The sequence below is a fragment of the Apodemus sylvaticus genome, chromosome 5 (genome assembly GCF_947179515.1).
Source record: "Apodemus sylvaticus chromosome 5, mApoSyl1.1, whole genome shotgun sequence".
NCBI lineage: Eukaryota > Metazoa > Chordata > Mammalia > Rodentia > Muridae > Apodemus > Apodemus sylvaticus.
Window position 1 is genome coordinate 142709032 of NC_067476.1, and position 18538 is coordinate 142727569.

At 45.6% G+C, this 18538-nt stretch overlaps 1 protein-coding gene across 6 annotated transcripts in view; it reads right to left on the minus strand.

The window, feature by feature from the left end:
- Mroh8 (maestro heat like repeat family member 8) overlaps window positions 1-18538 on the minus strand; it is a 72856-nt gene that overhangs the window by 35472 nt on the left and 18846 nt on the right. For 5 of the 6 annotated variants that reach the window (XM_052184123.1, XM_052184122.1, XM_052184121.1 and 2 more), the window contains exons 5-8: window positions 12808-12887; window positions 11538-11682; window positions 9354-9449; window positions 7226-7330 (exon numbers count right to left, since the gene is read on the minus strand). In XM_052184123.1, the coding sequence (XP_052040083.1) occupies window positions 7226-7330; window positions 9354-9449; window positions 11538-11682; window positions 12808-12887 (426 nt within the window). The remainder of the gene's footprint in view (window positions 1-7225; window positions 7331-9353; window positions 9450-11537; window positions 11683-12807; window positions 12888-18538) is intronic. The other variant, XM_052184124.1, reaches the window with a different exon arrangement.

The following is an 18538-nucleotide window of genomic DNA, read 5'->3' on the forward strand; positions in this document are numbered from 1 at the left end:
TAAAAGCATTGTCTGCTCTTCCAAAGGTCCTCAGTTCAATTCCAAGCAACCACATGGTGGCTTACAACCATCTGTAATGAGATGTGTTGCCCTCTTCTGGTGTGACTGAAGACAGCTACAGTGTATTTACATATAATAATAAATAAATCTTTAAAAAAAACAGTCAACTACAAAGAAAAATACCAAATAAATGAGAATAAACAAAACAAACAGAAAAAAAGAGCCCAAGAAAAACATATAGATGCAGAGACACAGGCATTTACTCACGCAGAAAACATCAGATCAGAAAATATAATACATAAGCAAACTGACATCAGAAACGTTAGGCCCCCAGGGCACACGTGCTGCCCATCACTGAGCTGCCTTATTGAATATACCTCAGTGTAAATGAAGCAAGCTCTGGCCTGAAGAGGGGACTGAGTCAAGGCAGAACTCGCAGGGATCTGGAGCTGACCACTCCCACTCTAGCTCTGGCCTGGCTTCTTTGCCTTTCTTCCTGAGACACTTCAAAGACTTTGGACTCTGAGATCAGATCTGGGAGATAAACATCTTTATGACAACGAAATAAAATTACTCCAACCCCCGTGAGCTCTGCAGGACAGGTCACCACCCCTCCTCCCCTGTGGCTACTGTCCACAATGGTATGCTTGCTTTCTGGAGCAGGAGTCACTGTTTCACAGTAAGTGGACTGCTCCTCTTGGCCAGGGACAGCTTTGACAGAAGCTCCTGCAGAGCCCAGAACTCACTCAATAAACACTCAGACACAGTCTGAGCAAGGTCACCTGCTTTGTTGTACACCACTCCTTTAGATTCCCTTTTCTGGGTTTTTCAAGACAGGGTTTCTCTGCATAGCCCTGGCTGTCCTGGAATTCACTCTGTAGACCAGGCTGGCCTCAAACTCAGAAATCCTCCTGCCTCTGCCTCCCAGAGTGCTACCTTTCTATAATGGCTAGATTCCCTTTTCTATAAAAAAAAGTTAAGTTCCTATTATAAGACCTAAAGTTAAAACTTAACCTGTAAACGCCACCTGCCCAGAACTAAGTAACTCTCTGGAATGCTGGGATTTGTAGTTCTTGGGAAACAACAAAGTCACATGGGAAAATACAGTATCCACATAGATTTGTCTTTAAATAGCCACTACAACATGTGTCTCATGGCCACTCAGCTAGGAATCCCGGGTAGTGGTCCTGAATAAAGTCCATCCTAACCAGTATCTACTTAAAACTTATTTTAAATTTGGCCCAGAATTATGGAGCTGTTTTTCCTCTGACAAATCTCAGGATTTACACTATCAGACCCTTAAAAACCAACATGGGGGGGGTTACTGAATCTGTTCTCTTCAACAATAGTTACACTGACTATGTCTCTTTCCCTTGTTTTTCACTCTTTCTTTTAATTAGCACATGGGGTATGTGGATAATCCTGACGCATAGGGACTCTCAGAATGGAGCCTTTTTTTATTTTTTATTTTTTTAAGACAGGGTTTCTTTGTGAAGGCCTAGCTGTCCTGGAACATACTCTGTAGACCAGTCAGGCCTTGAACTCATAGAGCTCCAGCTTCTCCTGCCTTCCGAATGCTGGGACTAAAGGCATGTGCTACTGCCAGAAGCCATCCTCACTTATATCTCAATGCCAAGAGCTCTCGATACCAGGAGCCATCCCCACCTAGATCTTGATGCCAGGAGATATCGAAACCAGGAGTCATTCTCACTTAGATCTCCATGCCAGGAGCCATTCTTACATAGATCTCAAAACCTCCTCCTCTTGAAGCTCATCTGTGGATAGGTTACTATAGCAACTCCTTTCCACTTCACCTCCTCATGACCCCCTTTATCATGCCAAAATTCCAGCAGCAATAACTAGCTTTTCCCAGAAATTATGAGAAACTGTTTCTTAGAAATGATGCCAACCCCCTGAGATTGTTCCCTCTTTACCCCTCCCAAACCTTGTGAGCTTCCCTTTAAAGTGGCTTGTGTAAAAAAATAAAATTTGACAGCTTGATCAGAATACAGACTTGCTGTCTGCCTCTCGTGTCTCTTGTCTCTCGCATTTCCCTAGGTAGTTCCGGGGATCCTGTTGACATGCTATCACTGCCCAGCTAGAGTGGAATCTTTTGCTCTAAGACTCTGATAACAGACCTTCCACAGAAAAACACAGAAAGATTTTTGTATTGTATAGTCTTTGGATTTGGTTATTTTAGGTGTGTGAGTCTGTTTGGTTTATTTATTTTTGTAATTTTTTAAAATGAAGTTTAAAATAAATTAAAAAATTTAAAAAGGGGGCTGGAGAGATGGCTCAGTGGTTAAGAGCACTAACTGCTCTTCTGAAGGTCCTGAGTTCAAATCCCAGCAACCACATAGTGGGTCACAACCATTTGTAACGTGATTTGATACCCTCTTCTGGAGTGTCTGAAGACAGCTACAGTGTACTTACATATAATAAATAAATAAATCTTTAAAAAAATTTAAGTAAAGAATCTAAGTGTTAAAATAGAAAAATGAAAAACACAGAGTGAAACACGGAGCTTCTGCATAAAACTTCTAGATGGTCATAGGACCAGTGGGATCAGGCTAAGCATCTATCTTGGCAATGCTCTCTAAAAAAGATCCTAGGGACACACGGACACATACACACGCACACACACACACAGAGAGAGAGAGAGAGAGAGAGAGAGAGAGAGAGAGCTCATTTGAAACAAACATCCCTTTAACCCACAGCAAATAGAGAAGGTAGAATTAGAGGAGCACCACATTGATGCTGTTTACCCAGAATTCCATAGCCTACCTTTACCTGTAATTACGTCACCACCGGTATATACCCGGGCAGCGCTTCTTCCATTTCCCTTTTTCCCTTCCCTCTTTCTCTTCTTCCTTCCCGCCCACTACCCCTTCCCTATCTTAAATAAAGTACCACGGGGAACTATTTGGCCTAGCGTGTCTCATTGCAGCTCACTGCTCCACCGCATCCCCGTGCGCAAGTGAGCGCGGTGAGCAGACGCATCGAGCAGACAGGACTTTTGAGCGCAGAAACCAACACTGAGGATTAAAAATTGGAATCCCCAGTGAGAATAAAGGTCACAGAAAAGGACCCAAACTGTGACTAATAACATTCCTTCTAGGCTCCATCCACAGTTACCTGGCAATAGGCAGGTAGGCCTGCTTCCGATAAAAAGGGCTGTTTATTCTCTTACTCTCTCTGCCCCTTCTCTTTCTGCCCCCTTTCTCCCTCTCTTTCCTTCCTCTCTCCCCCATTCTCTCCTCTTCTCTCTCTAGTCTTTTCTTCCTCTTCTTCCTCCTTCTTCATCTCTCTCTCTCTCTCTCTCTCTGTTACTCTGTGTCTCTGTCTCTCTTTCTCTGTCTCTACTCCGTTCTCAACTCCCCTTCCCATGTCCTAAATAAACTCTATTTTACACTATACCTGTCAAATGGCTGGTACCCAGGGGGAAGGGATACCTCCTCAAGGGCCCACCAAGGCACCCCTCCCATCTTACCATACCTGGCTCTATCAAACATGTCCTGTTGTGTGTTTGTTTTGTTTTGTTTTTAAATACAACAATGTCAGTTCCTAAGGAAGCTCCAATTCCCCAGTCTCTAAACAGCAGTCCAGATATCCAGAAACAGGCTTAACCTGTGGTTAGGAAAAAGACAGCTCTCTTCAGGAACTTGTGAAGCCAATTCCCCTCTGAACGAAATGAGGACGTGACAGCTCCAAGGTGTGGTTGAGGGAGAAGAATTTTATTGTAGATAAAAAGGAGAGAACAGCCAGAGGCTCTGGAAGAGTCCAAACTGAACCTGGCCGTAAGGGGAGGGAGGGGCAGAGGGAGCAAGAGAAGACCAGAGAGAAACAAGAAGCTGGGGTGAGGGAAGTGAAGGCCCTGGGCTAGAGAGGTTTAGGGCAGAGGAACAGGTGAGAACTCCAGGACCTGAGTGAGCCTGAAGGCCAAGCAGACACTTTGGTAAGCTAATAGACACCACAGCAGCCTTTTGTCTCAGATTTCTTGGGAACCCTACACCTTCTACCAGAGGAGAAATGAGTCATTCCCTTACCTCAGGCAGAAGAGGCCAGGCTACTTGAGTCTAGCAGTACTACAAAGTTCATGCAGGCCTTCAGGTGCCTTTAGTATTACAAGCACTGTTTGACACATTTCAAAGTCCTACCCTGTTTTGGCTATGTTTTTGTTGTTTTTTTTATTTTTTTTGAGTTTGTTTGGGTTTTTTGTTTGTTTTGTTTTTGTTTTGAGATAGGGTCTCTTTACATAGCCCTGGATGTCCTGGAACTCACTGTGGAAAGCAGGCTGGTCTTGAACTCACAAAAATCAGCCTGTCTCTGCCTACCTAGTGCTGGGTTTAAAAGAGTGAGAAAAAGCAGACTGAGCAAGCCACAGGGAGCAAGCCAGTAAGAAGCATCCCTCCATGGTCTTAGCATCAGCTGCTGCCTCCAGGTTCTTGTTGTTTGGCTTCCTGTCTTGACATCCCTTAATGATGGACTATAAGTTTAGAGGAATAGCCAAATAAACTCATTCCTCCCCAACTTGCTTTTGGTCATAGTGTTTCACTACAGCAATAGAAGCCCCAACTAAGACATAGCCCTTCTCACTAACGCCCTGATGTTGGGAATTGGTTCTAAGGCTTTGTCTTAACTCAGCTCCCAAAACTGTGCTTCCAGACCTGAGGGTCCCTGCCCCCAGCTGGCTTTGATTGATAATAAAGAATTGCTGTACAGCCAATGGCTGGGCAGAAAGATGGGGGGAGGGGACTTTTAGATGTCTCAAGCAAGGGACAGAGAGGGAGAGGAAGAAAAGAGAACTGCCATGCCAGAGAAGCAAAAGGATAAAACTTAAAGGCCCACCAGCCTGTAAGGCCCTAGGGGCCACTTCCCCATTGGGTCTGGGATAGCAGAGGTGAAATATACATTTTAAAAGATCTTAATTCAGGAATACCAGAGAGGAGTGTTTGCTGGCAGTGGGGATGTTTAGAAGTGCAGAACCACTGAACTAGTTCAAGGCATATCAAAATTAGCTGGCGTATGTGTATCTTTCATTCGAAAATCCAGAGGGCTCTTGGGTAGGTGCAGTGCGTGTGTGACCCCCTGAGAGCCAAAGCCGTTTAACTAATGCACCACCACGCCCTACCATAAACCCTTCCAGTTCTCAGACTTCCCTCCCTGCAGCTACTCCTTCTCCTTATAACCCTGCAATTCCACTAGTGTTCTCTGTGCTCCACTCCTGATTCTCTCACTATGGCTTCTCTATTCTCTATGCCCTGCTCTCCTCTCCTCTCTTGCAGACAGCTCTCAACAGGATCAGTCTGTTGGCCATACTGGTCTACTTCTCTCCTCTGAACTCTTGCAGATGCCTCTGGCTGTTCTCTCTATAATAAACCCCTTCCTGTAACCATGCCATGGCAGTAGCAGCACAGTGGCTAGAGTCTGAGTAGTCAGCACTCCAGCAGGATATCATTCGGCTGCCCCAACAATCAAGCCAAGACCATGGACTACCAGCTGGAGCCAACATGGTCGGGCAAGACCGATGGTCTTTTGCTTCATTATAATGGCTTCCATATTATTAGCATTGTGGTTTGAGCCTTCCTTATTTCAGAGACAAATCTGGAAATTCCATATAAGTATAGAAAAAGAGGAGCAGACACAATTTTAAGAATTCCTCTCTGACCTAGACCATGAAAAATCTTCTCAGGGTTTACCCATGAACAACAGGTCCCCAAATCCCAGTAGGCATGACTGTCTCTGGGAACCCTCCATAACCCCCTGACTGTGCACTTCTACTCTCTGATAAAACATCCCCATTCCTTACTTTGTCTCTGAAACATGAGGTCAGGTGTCTATATTGTCCCTATCTTTTAGATTCCCTCCCCTGTCTCAACACAGGCAACAACAGTCCCATTCTCTCAGAGAGCAGGGCAGATACTGCATTGATTAGCCTGAACTGACCTGCTCAACTTCACTTCTTCTCCCCCTCCCCTCCCCTCCCTCCCCTCCCTCCCCTCCCCTCCCCTCCCCTCCCCTCCTCTGGTTGCTATCCTGGAACCTGATATAGACTAGGCGGGCCTGAAACTCCCAGAAAACCACCTGCCTCTGCTTCCCAAGTGCTGGAACTAAATGCATGCCCACCACACTTAGCTCGACTTCATTTCTTCAAACACAAACTACACAGATTTCAGGTCACTGTGGGTCCCACTGTAAAATTATTTTTTATTCAACTGAAGTAATTGTCATCTCCAAGGCTTACTGCTTCAGTCTGCTGTCCTAGGTATAGTCCTGGAAGCTTCTAGCTTCTATATAATCTTATCTAGTTAGGCCTAGAATGTTTTCAGCCTCTAAGACTTGCTGCTGAATAAGCTCTCCCTTTGTACTGCCCCTACCCCCACCCCCCAGCTCTGACTGGCTGGTTCAACTATTCTGGCTCAAATGACTAATTCTACCAGGCTTCTCTCAGTTTCTCCTGAATTGTGCTGCTTGACCTCAAACTAACTTTGGCAATTTGTTCTAATCTCCTGGCTCCTTCCCATTCTCTGGCTCATTCTGTCTTAATTTGCCTCTAGCTTGTTCTCTCTCTCTCTGCAACCTGTCTTTGTACAACTCTCCTAATAAAACTGCCTCCTCCCCCTCACTCTCTGTACTGCCCCACCAGTAGCTTTCCTTTCCTCTCTCTTCTCATGAGAGTTGAGCAGATCCCATTCTGTCAAATCTTTCTCTGATTCATCACTTTGTCTGCCACTCAATTAGACATCACTTTCAAACACCAGTGCCTCCCTTGACAAACTGACTTTACCTTCATTGTTTGGGATTAAAACTGTGTACTAAGAGCATGTCTGTATTCCAGCTGAGGGATTAAAGGTGTGTGCTTAATGTTGAGCCACACCACAACTAGTAGCAGGTTTTTCCAGTAAATAACACAATCTCACGGTTCCATGATTAAATGTCCTGTAACACCCCTCAGACATTTTCAGTTTATACTTTCCATTCATTTATTCAAAAACCTTTACTAAATTATGTGTTTTAGCTGTCATGCTAAATAACAGAGATACAGACTGACAGACAGCATGTGGCTTCAAACTGAGCACATTCTAGAACTGGAGCAGACTTGTGAATACTACTGAGAAGGGGTGAAGGGGAGCCCCTCCTAGTGGAGTGTGGGGCCTCTGCTGAGTTACAGAAACGGAATTATAGAGGCTGCTTGGGTGCTTCTTCCTCAACCAAAGTTACTCACCTTCAAGTTGAGATAACTGGATAAGCATTTGAGGACTTGGGCCATTACACTGGTAGCCCGTTCCCGCTCATGGTCTCTGTCAGACTGTAACCAGGGGTCTATGTGCTATAAAAAAAAAAAAAGAGGAAGATTAGATCAGGAGGATCTGAAGTAACGCTTGCACTGTGTTAAAAAGTCAATGTGAATTGAGCTGGGCAGTGGTGGCACACACCTTTAGTCCCACCCAGTACTTGCGTAGCAGAAGCAGGAGGATCTCTGAGTTCGAGGCCAGCCTGGTCCACAGAGTGAGTTCTAAGACAGTCAGAACTACACAGAGAAACCCTGTCTCAAAAAACCTGAAAAAACAAATCAATCCCCAAAATATATGAAGCGAGAAACTCTACATTACTTCACTATCTAAGAAACCACACCGAATGATGAGGCAGTTTCCTCCTGAAGTGATGGGTTGATCCAGGCTCCTTCCAAAGCGTGGTTTCTAGATCCATCTCTCTACATTACTTTGTCTATTGTTCTGGTTGGTTTTGGTCCTTTTAAATTTTTACTGAAAAGAAACAGCTAATGGGCTGGAGAGATGGCTCAGTGGTAAGAGCACTGACTGCTCTTCCAGAAGTTCTGAGTTCAATTCCCAGCAACCACATGTTGGTACACAACCTTCTGTAATGGGATCCGATGCCCTCTTCCAGTCTGTCTGAAGAGAGAGACAGTGTACTCACATATATACAATAAATAAATCTTTAAGAAATGGGATGCATTTAAAAAGAAAACAAGTAATTAATGGCATGTTATTAAAAAACTAAAGATGGAGAAAGTATATCTACTTGAACAGAAAGGGAAGGATGTTGAAGGAAGATGAGGCCCAAAAGCTGGAGCTCAGAAGATGCTGTGGGTTGCCTGGTCCTGTGTGTATTCTCATGTTAATTCTGCTTCCTCAAGAGGGGCTGCCCTGACCAGGAATAGATCAGGTACTCAGATGATGTCATGTGAACCTTCTCTCCATTTAAACTGGTTAAAGAGAGGCTAGAGCCTGTGATTGGGCAGTGGAAGGGAAAGGTGGGGCTGGAGCGTTTAGAGAGTGGGGGTGGGGAGAGTAGGGAACAAGAGAGGAAAAAGACAGAGGAAAGGAGGTGGAAGGAAGATGGAGCAGAACCACATGGCCCGGAGAAGCAGCAAGTAGCAGAGATCTCATAGCTGGGAGAGAGCAGTGTAGTGGGAACTCTGCCCAATCTTGGCGTGCAGCTTATAAATCTTGTAACTGAGTTGTGTGTTTTTCCATGAGCTTGTTGGGGTTAGAGATCTACTGCAACAAAAAGGAGCCACTTTCCAACAGAGGAAATGGTGAAACTAGCTGCCAGGACAGGAAAGTACAAATACAACGGCAAAGAGGATAAGCCCAGGCCTGTTGAGGCAAACAGAAGAGGAGTAAGAATGAGGGGAGGGTGTGGCAAGGCGTGGGGAGCCTATCTGGGCTCAGGCACACAGGGTACCAACAACTAAGGGTTCTCTCATCCTGGGGTGGGCTACGTCTTAAAAAGAAGCAAGAGCAAAACACTTGACTCCTTGTGAGTGTGAGTGACTTCTCCTTATTGATGGGTAGGAGGTGTCCTATGAGCTGGGGCAGGTGGTCCCTTCCACACTGGAGTCCTGCGAAGTAGGACGCTGCCTACTCTCTAATGCAGAAGACTTCTGCACTATGAAGGAATGGTAAAGACAATCGTAAGAATGGTTTGAGCCACTTATTAGAGGTTATTTATTCAATATCCAGAGTAGTTGTAATCTTTTCAGACAGTGAGGAAACCAAACTCTGTGGCTAAAGGACTTGGATGGACAGCAGTCAGGATTCAAGCCCAAGCCTCTGTTTCACAACTGACAGCTGTAGGTATGGTGGGGTGGCTCAGTGAGGGGGGACATTTACCGCTAAGCCTGACCGTGCCTCCTCAAGCTTTGGAACCCACCTGGTAGAAGGTGGGAATGCATGCCTGCAAGTTGTCCTCTGAGCTCCACATTTGTGCCACGGTGCAAAGACACACACACACACACACAATTTTAAAAAATGGATAGTACTTTTTGCTACAATGTTGCCTTAAATAACTTAATTCTTGCTAATTTCCTTTGTCCCCTAGAACTTTACCTTAAAAATGCTGTCAAAAAATTCCAAATGTGGGTCTTTTATTACCAGACTCTGCAGCATCACAGAAAAGGCCTCGAACGTCTCCCTGTAGAGACACTAAAAAAGGTGCAGAGTCAGCGAAGCCTCCCTCCCTACCCAAAGTGCCTAAAGCACATCCACAGAGCCCCCTGCTCATCACCTTTAGACTACATGCAAAGGCCTGGCCCAGAGTAAAGGCACCTGTGGGCAGTTTGTGACTTGAGGTAAACAGAAATAAAACATTTTAAATGAGCATCTTGAAATTCCTGGGATCAGGGATCATGGACTACATCTGGGGAACTGTGCTGACATCATTAAAACCCAAAAGCTCTGAATACCCAAGACACAATTCACAGACCACATGAAGCTCAAGAAGAAAGACCAAAGTGTGGATATTTCCATCCTTCTTAGAAAGGGGATCAAAATACCCATGGGAGGAGATATAAAGTGTAGAACAGAGACTGAAGGAAAGGCCATCCAGAAACTGCCCCACCTGGGGATTCATCCCTGATACAGTCACCAAACCCCGACACTATCGTGGATGCCAAAAAATGCTTGCTGAAAGGAACCTGATATGGCTGTCTCCTGAGAGGCCCTGCCAGAGCCTTAGAAATACAGAAGAAGATGCTCACATCCAACCATTGGACTGAGCGCAGGGTCCCCAATGGAGGAGTTAGAGAAAGGACTGAAGGAGCTGAACGGGTTTGCAACCTCATAGGAAGAACAACAATATCAACCAACCAGACCCCCAGAGCTCCCAGGGACTAAGCCATCAACCAAGGGATACACATGCCTTCAGCTGCATTTGTAGCAAAGGATGGCCTTGTCAGGCATCAATGGGAAGAGAGGTCCTTGGTCCTATGAAGGTTCAATAGATGCCCCAGAGTAGGGGAATCAAGGCCAGGGAGGTGGGAGAGGGTGGGTGGAGGAACACCCTCATAGAAGTAGGGGACAGAGGATGGGATAGGGGCCATCCGGGAGGGAGGGAAAGCTGACTTGTGTCTCTCAGGCCCTGAAACAGGGAACTACTTGAAACAGAGGCCTTCCTTCCGTCACTCCCTTTCCAACCTACTCAGCAGGCAAACATGGAACTGCTCTCTGCTCCACCTGGATGCTCCCCTCCGTTTCCTCGCACCAAGAAGGTTTTCTTCGGTTGCTTCCATAAAGGACCCTGTGCTCCAACCCCAGTCCTTCCTCCTCCTCCTCCTCTCCGGCTTTGAGTTTTTAATTAGACTGTGTGTACTTTCCACCAGCAGACAAGCTTTTCAGCAGTGCCCTGTCTCTCTACGCTAAAGGGTGGGCTCTTAGAGGGAGGCTGCACACTGCTAGCCTCTACTTTCTGTCACATTTAGCACAAGATGGCCCTTCAGGAAATGCTAATAAATTGGAAAGAGCTAGAGTGTGGAAGAAGAGGACAAGGAGGAGTGAGGTGCGTGGGGGAATGTTCAACATGTAATACTGCATGCACAACTTTTTTTTTTTTTTTGTTTTTTTGTTTTTTTGGATTTGGTTTTTTCAAGATAGGGTTTCTCCGTATAGCCCTTGCTGTCCTGGAACTCACTCTGTAGATCAGGCTGGCATCGAACTCAGAAATCCACCTGCCTCTGCCTCCCAGAGTGCTGGAATTACAGGCGTGTGCCACCACCACCCAGCTCATGCACAACTATTTTAACAATAAAAAAAAAAATTAAGTTTAAAAATAAACCTTGGGTGTGGTGGTGGTAGCACACCAGGTTATACAGAGAGCTCCCGTGTCAGAAATGAAGGGATGGAGAGTCTGCAGAGTATATGAGTGACCAACTTAAAGATTTCATTATTTTTTGTTACTGTTTTGTTCGAGACAGGGCAATCTGGCTCCCCTCAAACTTGCTGTGTAGAGCAGCAAGGCGGGCCTTAAACTCAGAGATCTGTCTGTATCTGTCTCTCAAAAGCCACCATGTTCAGCTCCCACTTTATTTTAAATCCAAAGCAAAGAAGGGAGGAACAAAGGGAGAGTGTAGGGACACACACAAAGATAAGTGAGGAAGGAGAGGAAGCTGGTGTTTGGTTTTGTTCACCAGACTCACACTGCTGGGGTTTAGCTGGTTTCAGACCATCCAAAGGTGAAGAGCAGCTGACCAGGGGAGGGGGGGGAAGGGAGGGCAGCCAAGGCACAAAGTGAGTTACCTCTTGCTGGATGGCCTGGTTGGACACTATCCTCGGCAGCTGGATAGGGCTGCTTATGGCGGGCAGAGAGATTATACTTTTGGTGATAAGCCCAAACAAGTCCTCTCGGTCTTCAGAGCCAAACAACAGGTGCACATCTTGGTAACTGGGGAAAGACCGTTTGGGAAAAATCTGATGTTAGGTTGATACTTAGGCTCTTAGTGAAAACAGAAAGGGCTCAGTGGCTGGTGTAGCGTGCCTATAAGATAGATAGATGCACGGAGGAGCCGTACCTCAGGGATCTCACAAAAGGCCGGAGCAAGAGTGTCCACCCCACCGCCACCCCAGCCCTGAGCCCTCAAGGCTCCTCTTCAGCTCTGCCCTGCAAGCCTGCAGCATTCTTAATGCCGAGGAACATGTTTCCAAGAGAGGAAAACATCGGGCATCCCCTGTAAGCTCCTCAGACCTTACAGTGCTTTATCTTGATCCAGGTATGAGGGTCACTTTCCACTGAATATATTTTGGGTAAGACTGAACTCCAAAGAGATTCTGTCAAGGTCTTGGATTAGATGGTTCTAATGATGCTCTAGTTTGTCTTCCATTGTTCTGATAAAACACTGACCAAAAGCAACTTGGGGAGGAAAGGGTTTATTTCATCTCCCAGGTTACATCATCAGGCAAAGCCCAGACAAGAACCTGGAGTCAAGAGCTAAGGGGGCCACCAGGGAGGAAGGAACACTGCACACTGGCTTGCACCCTGGCTCACAGTTTGCTACTTTTCTCACCTACTCAATGGCACCTCTTACGGTGGACTTGGCCCTCCTATATCAATTAGTGATTAAGAAAAGGCCTCGTCTATAGATAGGGCCTTAGACCAATCTGATGGAGGCGATCCTCAGCTGAGGTTCCTTCTTCCTAGTTCTCTCAGGCTGACAACCAACATTAGCCATCACCCATGATATCAAAGTTCTCATAAGAGGATGTGTCCCCCATATAGTTTTCAAAAGTTAATATGTGGGGGATTTTTAAATTTGCATTTATTCAGTTAGTGTTGGAGTGACAGTGTTGGAGCAGACTTGTCACAGTGTGTGTGTGGAGGTCAGAGGGTAACCTGTGGGAGCTGGCTCTCTCCTTCTACTATGTGAGTCCCAGCCATCATGCTTGGGTCACCATCTTTGGTAACACCGAGCCATCTCGACAGCTCTAAGTTTGGGAGATTTTAATCAGCTCTAGCAATCTATGACCCTGAATGGGAAGCCCGGGTGCTTGTGGAAGGTGTTTGGGGTGTCACCTGAGGTCAGTGATGGTGACAAAGATCTCCTGGCGCACTAGGCTGTTGAGAGAGTGCAGAGACTCTTCCTGTACCAGCACCTGCAGCGAAAGGAAAAGAAGTTCAGCCATCTGAAATGTGGCTGGCCTAGCAAAGTAACTGAGAGGCTGGCCAGGCGGCCCTGCTCAAAGCACCATAGGATGACAAAACTGTGGAAGAGCTAATCTTCTCAAGAGCCAGGTACCACGCTGTCCCTTGTCCTCTTACTAGCTGTTTATGCTGGCTCAACCTGGTGAGTCTCCTTGTGCCTCAGTTTCTTCACTTGTAAAATGGTACAACAGTACTACCTGCGTCTTAGGTTGTTGTATTAAGTGAGCTATTTCATAACTCCTGGTCGCCCTCAATAATTGTGTCAGTTGTTTATTATCATTATCATCAGGGCTTATTTCCAGTTTAGGTATTCTAACTCTTTCTACTAAAGCAGTGTCTGCAGGGTCATGGCTGGGCTGGTTGGTTCTATCTGACAACTTGACATTGAAGCGGAACTTAAGGCTTCTTTGGAAAGTCAGTTGTGTTGAATGATGTTTTGCCAAGGCAAACACGTTAAGGGGTGTTTTCCTGAAGCGGACACAGGTAAAAGGCTACGTTCTTGAAGGCACATTTTGCTAAAGCGAGCACATGGAAGGACATGTGATGAAGGGTTCTTCACTAGCAACTCACGTGTATTGGCCTTACATTGCATAGTTGAGTTGTATATGTTAGGAATCCATAGAAAGAAACACACCAATAAACTTCTGGTGGTGTGCTATGGCTTCTTGCTGCTGCTTCCTTGAACTCAGGCCAATTGGCAAAGTGATGTCAGGTGAGACAGACTTGTGTAGTTTTGCTACAACAGACTCATGTACTGAGGCAAGACACGTGGAGGACATGCAACATTTGGAGGGAGTATAAATAGGACTCCACTGTGACAGAGGCTGGGCTGGGCTTGCTGATAGAGCTAGCTCTTAGTCAAATGTCTTTGCTGATCTTCACTTCGTTGAGAGAGGCACAGCTGAGAACTTCTCCTAGCATTCCAGTTGGCCCTGGTCCCTCGTGCTGACTGGAGCCAATTCAGCTGAGGCCTAGCTGTTCTTGCTCGGTTGTGCCATTGCTGCTGCTATCCTGACATTACTGAACTAGAGTCCTGGTGTATCTATGAAGTGTCTGAGAGTGAACTGAGCTGACCTGTGAACTGAACTGCTGATTTCCTGACAATGTAGATGGGAATTGCTCCAAAGAACCATTTCTAAACAGGTCCACATCCCCTGTATCATTTCTTTTCCTCTACCTCTGGTGGGTGGTGGGTTCGAAGGAAGGTTAAAGCATTTAAGAATGATCATTAAAAGTAGGCTAATATGACATAGCCTAGAATCATCTGAGAAGGAAATCGCAACTGAGGGATTGCCTCAGTGAGCTTGGTCATCGGGCATGTCTATGAGGGATTGTCAGGACTGCGGGCAGCATCGGTCCACAAGCAGGGGGTCCTGGGCTGAGTGAAGGGGGCTGATGAAAGGCAAAGAAGAAGCAGGCGGTGTGGGTGCCTGTGTGCTTCTCTTGACTGTGGATGTGATGTGATTAGCTTGAGTCTGCCCTGACTTCCCTCCATGATGGACGGTAACCTGGAATTGGAATAAGCTCTTTCTTCCCAACTATGCTTTGATCAGGTTATTGATCACAGCTACAGAAAAGAAACTAGAAAAACAGCTACTAGTCTGATAGTTTGTCCCGAAAAAGGGAACAACTTTCCACTTTAAAAATGAGCAGGAGAGCCAAGCTGGGAAACCAGCCAACAAAGACAGGGAACTCCAGTGGAGCCCTGCCAGCTTGTAAACTCTTCTTTTCTAGTTATTTGAGATAATCCGAGTAACTGCAGTAACTTGTCTCCAGATTTTTGCCTCCCTAGCCCTGTGGACCCTCCAGTAATGGCCACCAGAGACATGTTTATCTTTTACATCACATTTCTTACTGACTATTCAGTGGTTTCCCCTCCAATAACTGAGTTCCTTACAAAGGCAACTTCTCAGTGTCTTTCCCCCATTCACCTTGCTACCCTATTGCTACCCCAGTCTAACAGGAGGAAGCAGGCTGATTCTTAGACCTCCTCTGTGGGCTTCTGCCCCCAAATAACAGTCTATGTAGGTTGTTTTCTCCCTTGTTTGTATTTCACAGACCTTATAGAAACAAGATAAGCATTAGAGTCGGAGGCCCCCTAACTGTACCATGCAGTCACCCAGAGGCCCCTGGGCCCTGGTATTAGTTTCCCCATGCTTTGGTCCCTTCACTGTAGAGGATCTAGAGTGGTTCTGGATCATGCTCATGTGAGTGACTGTCAATGTGGTGAAACCTCATTGGTTATCCACCATTTCATAGGCACTGCCAGGCCCATAGGAACAAACACTTCGCAGCCACTTCTTTTTCTTTTCTTTCTTTCTTTGGTTTTTTGTTTGTTTTGTTTTGTTTTTCCAAGACAGGGTTTCTCTGTGTAGCCCTGGCTGTCCTGGAACTCACTCTGTAGACCAGGCTGGCCTCGAACTTAGAAATCTGCCTGCCTCTGCCTCCCAAGTGTTGGGATTAAAGGAGTGCACTGCCCAGCTCACAGGCACTTCTCTGTTGTATCATTTTGTTCCATTGGTTCAACTGTTTAGGAGAGACACCAATTAAATTCCCTCAGGAATCTAGAATTGGGACCTCTCTGACATTCTTTCTGGATAGTCACCAGCTTATATATTTTGTTTCAGGATCCCATGAAATCCAGGCTGGTTTCAAACTCACTATGTGGTCAAGGCTAACCTTGAACTCATGATCTTCCTGCCTCTACCTGGGCATTACTAGCATGAATAGTCAAGGCCATCTCTAGCTGAGCTTCAGAGAGAATTTAGCATTTAGGAGCACTGGACCTGCTGACAAAATAAAAAAGAGGCGATTTGGGGAATAGGGAAGATGGGGGAGAGGGAAGATGGGCAGGAATGGACATGTATCCAAAGAAGCACAGCTACATGGAGAGAAAGCCCTCCTAGTGCATATGGCGGCCATACCCTCTGCTCTCTCTTGGTGGGGAGAACCTCTCTCCTTTTCCTGGTGCAGCGGCCTCTAATGGAGTTTTCCTGCAGTGTCCTCGTGAAACTCACAGGCAGAATGTGCTCAGAAGATACTGCCCAGATCTCTGAGCTTTCCTCATCGGATGCAAACTTGGATCTGACCGGCGACGTGCTGCACTTCCTGTTTTCTAAAGGGACTCTATCTTCATGGCTTTACAGCTTGCAGGGAAACAGCATTGACTGTGTCTTCGGCCTTGACAGCTCTCCAGGGCTGTATGTACCTTGTCTAGCCAGCTCAGGGGGTCACAACGAAAACCACAGGTGTAACCTAGCATTATCCTCTTCCAAAGAACTTTCTGGCCTTCAGTCAGCCTTCCCCAGGCTCAGGAAAAGATGACCTAGGGCTTTCCAACTTGCGTTCACTCACACTCTCAGCAGCTCAGCAGCCTTGATTGTTAATCTTTCTGTAGCCACACACCTCTCATGCACATGAATGCGGCTCCTTTAAGCTGAACGCTCAGGCCTAATGTCTTCTGACTTCAGCCTCTTTGGATCATTTCTGTCCGAATTACCCTTTCCTCCTTTAAAAAAAAAACTTTATTATCATTTCGTTTGTGTGTGTCAGCCCATGTTGTGTGTACAGGTGCTCAGAGGCTAGACAAAAGCATCTGATCCCCCAGAGTTAGTGCTGAACTCTGTCCTCTGGAAGTGCAGGAAGTGCTCTTAACTGCTGAGCCATCTTTCCAGCTCCAAGAATGATCTTTCCTTTTTCTTCTAATCATTTAGGTATTGAAGACTTTGTTGTTGGTTATCAATTATGTTAGCCACTACAAGGATTCAGAAGCAAGAGTCTGGTCTTTGCCTATAAGATACTTCTGGAGAAAGAACCTCTTGGGGTAACTGCCTAGATTACAGTAATCACCCCTTCTACCCAAAAAGATCACCAGCATACAAGCAGAGAAGCCCCACAGTCACACAACTACCATGCGAACCTGTCATAGACTTGCCTAGCTGACCCAAGTGATAAAAAGACCCCACTTGGGCCAATCAGCCAATTGTGAAAGATCCAGATGCAAAGGATGGAGTCCCAAGCTGGCTGAGGAGAATGAAGAAGCACCGAGGACAAGCCAGGGCCCACTTACCACAGGCCTTTTTATGTATTTGTGTGCATGTACAAGCGTCGGCCAAGTATACAACAAAAAGTCATTCCTTCATGTTCCCGAGTAGACAGTTTATAGACAAGTTTTTATTTATTCACATTCATCTGAGTTGTTTCCAGTGTTCCGTTCTCCCATACAGAATGGACATAACATTTGTGTCTACATCTTCATGGAATTTCTGGGTTATGTGGTAGTTAGTATATTTACCCTTTTAAGACAATACCCAACTGTGCTCCAAGCTGGCTCGACATTTTACCTTTCCAGGGGCAGCATATTAAAACTTTACTCTGTACCCTCACCAGTGGCTGGCACTGCCTTTTTTAGTTTGGCCAGTTTCCTGGTGTTTAATTGAATTTTACTGTGTTTTAAACTTATTTTTCTCTAATCACAGTGATGAAACACCTTTCCATGGGCTTTAACAAAAGCTTTCTTTGGAGATGCTTAGGGATCTATTTGCCTTCCTTTGCACATTTTGTTTTGGTTTTATTAGCTTTTTGTTTAGTCAAGAGAGGGAAACTGATACCTTCAAGGGTTGTGTTTGGCACTTGCACAGGCTAATTTTATGTCAACTCAAGACAAGCTAGTTATTTTGAAAGAGAAGACCTCAGCTGAGAAAAACTCCCGTACTAGATTAGCCCATGGACTAGTTTCTGGGGTACTTCCTTGATTGATGATTGAAGTGAGAGGCCAGACTCCCTGTGGGTGGTGCTACTCCTGGGCTGGTGGGCCTATCAAAGCAAGCTGAACAAAGTGTGAGGGACAAGCCATAAGTAACACCGCTCCTTGACTTCAAGTCCTCAGTGATGTTATCTGGAGGGGTAAGTGAAACAAACCCTTTCTTCTCCAAGTTGCTTTTGGTTATAGTGTTTTATTACAGCAATAGAAACTGAACTTTATTCAGCCATTCATTAAGGGGAACTAATTCAAGAAAGGTGAACTAATGCCTTTAAGTTTTTTCTCAGCAACAACTCCAGCATCTTCCTCCTCATAAGCTGCCACAGAACTGCTTCTTCTGCTATGCATCTGTCCTCTTGCTGTTGGAAGAATACTCTTTCAACCCTTGTACATATGGCTGGAGTGACAGAGTAGATTCAACTATCCATGCAGTTTTTTCATGGATGTAACTACTCATAAGTTTTGTAGACAGAAGCCCCTCTCAGCACACATTCTGATAGATACCAGAAACAGCATGTTACTACTGGCTGGGTCCACTGGCAGGGAAAGAATGGCCTTGTGCTATCTGAGATTTGCATTAGTGGATTTTCCAGATTGGCTGTCTGAACTGTATGACAATCTATTGCTGTCAATCCTGGCGTAAATACAACTTGGAAAGTAATTCGTGTTGTCTTGGTCCTGTGGCTGTCCACAGCCAACTAGAAAGATGAATTAATTCATAAATCTGCACTCGTTCAATCTTTTCTTCTTGACAAAATATTCGAAATAGTTCTTAATCTACTTGCCTTTCAAATCGATGTCATTTCTAGGTAACTGAAAACTTGTAGAGGAAAAGGATTA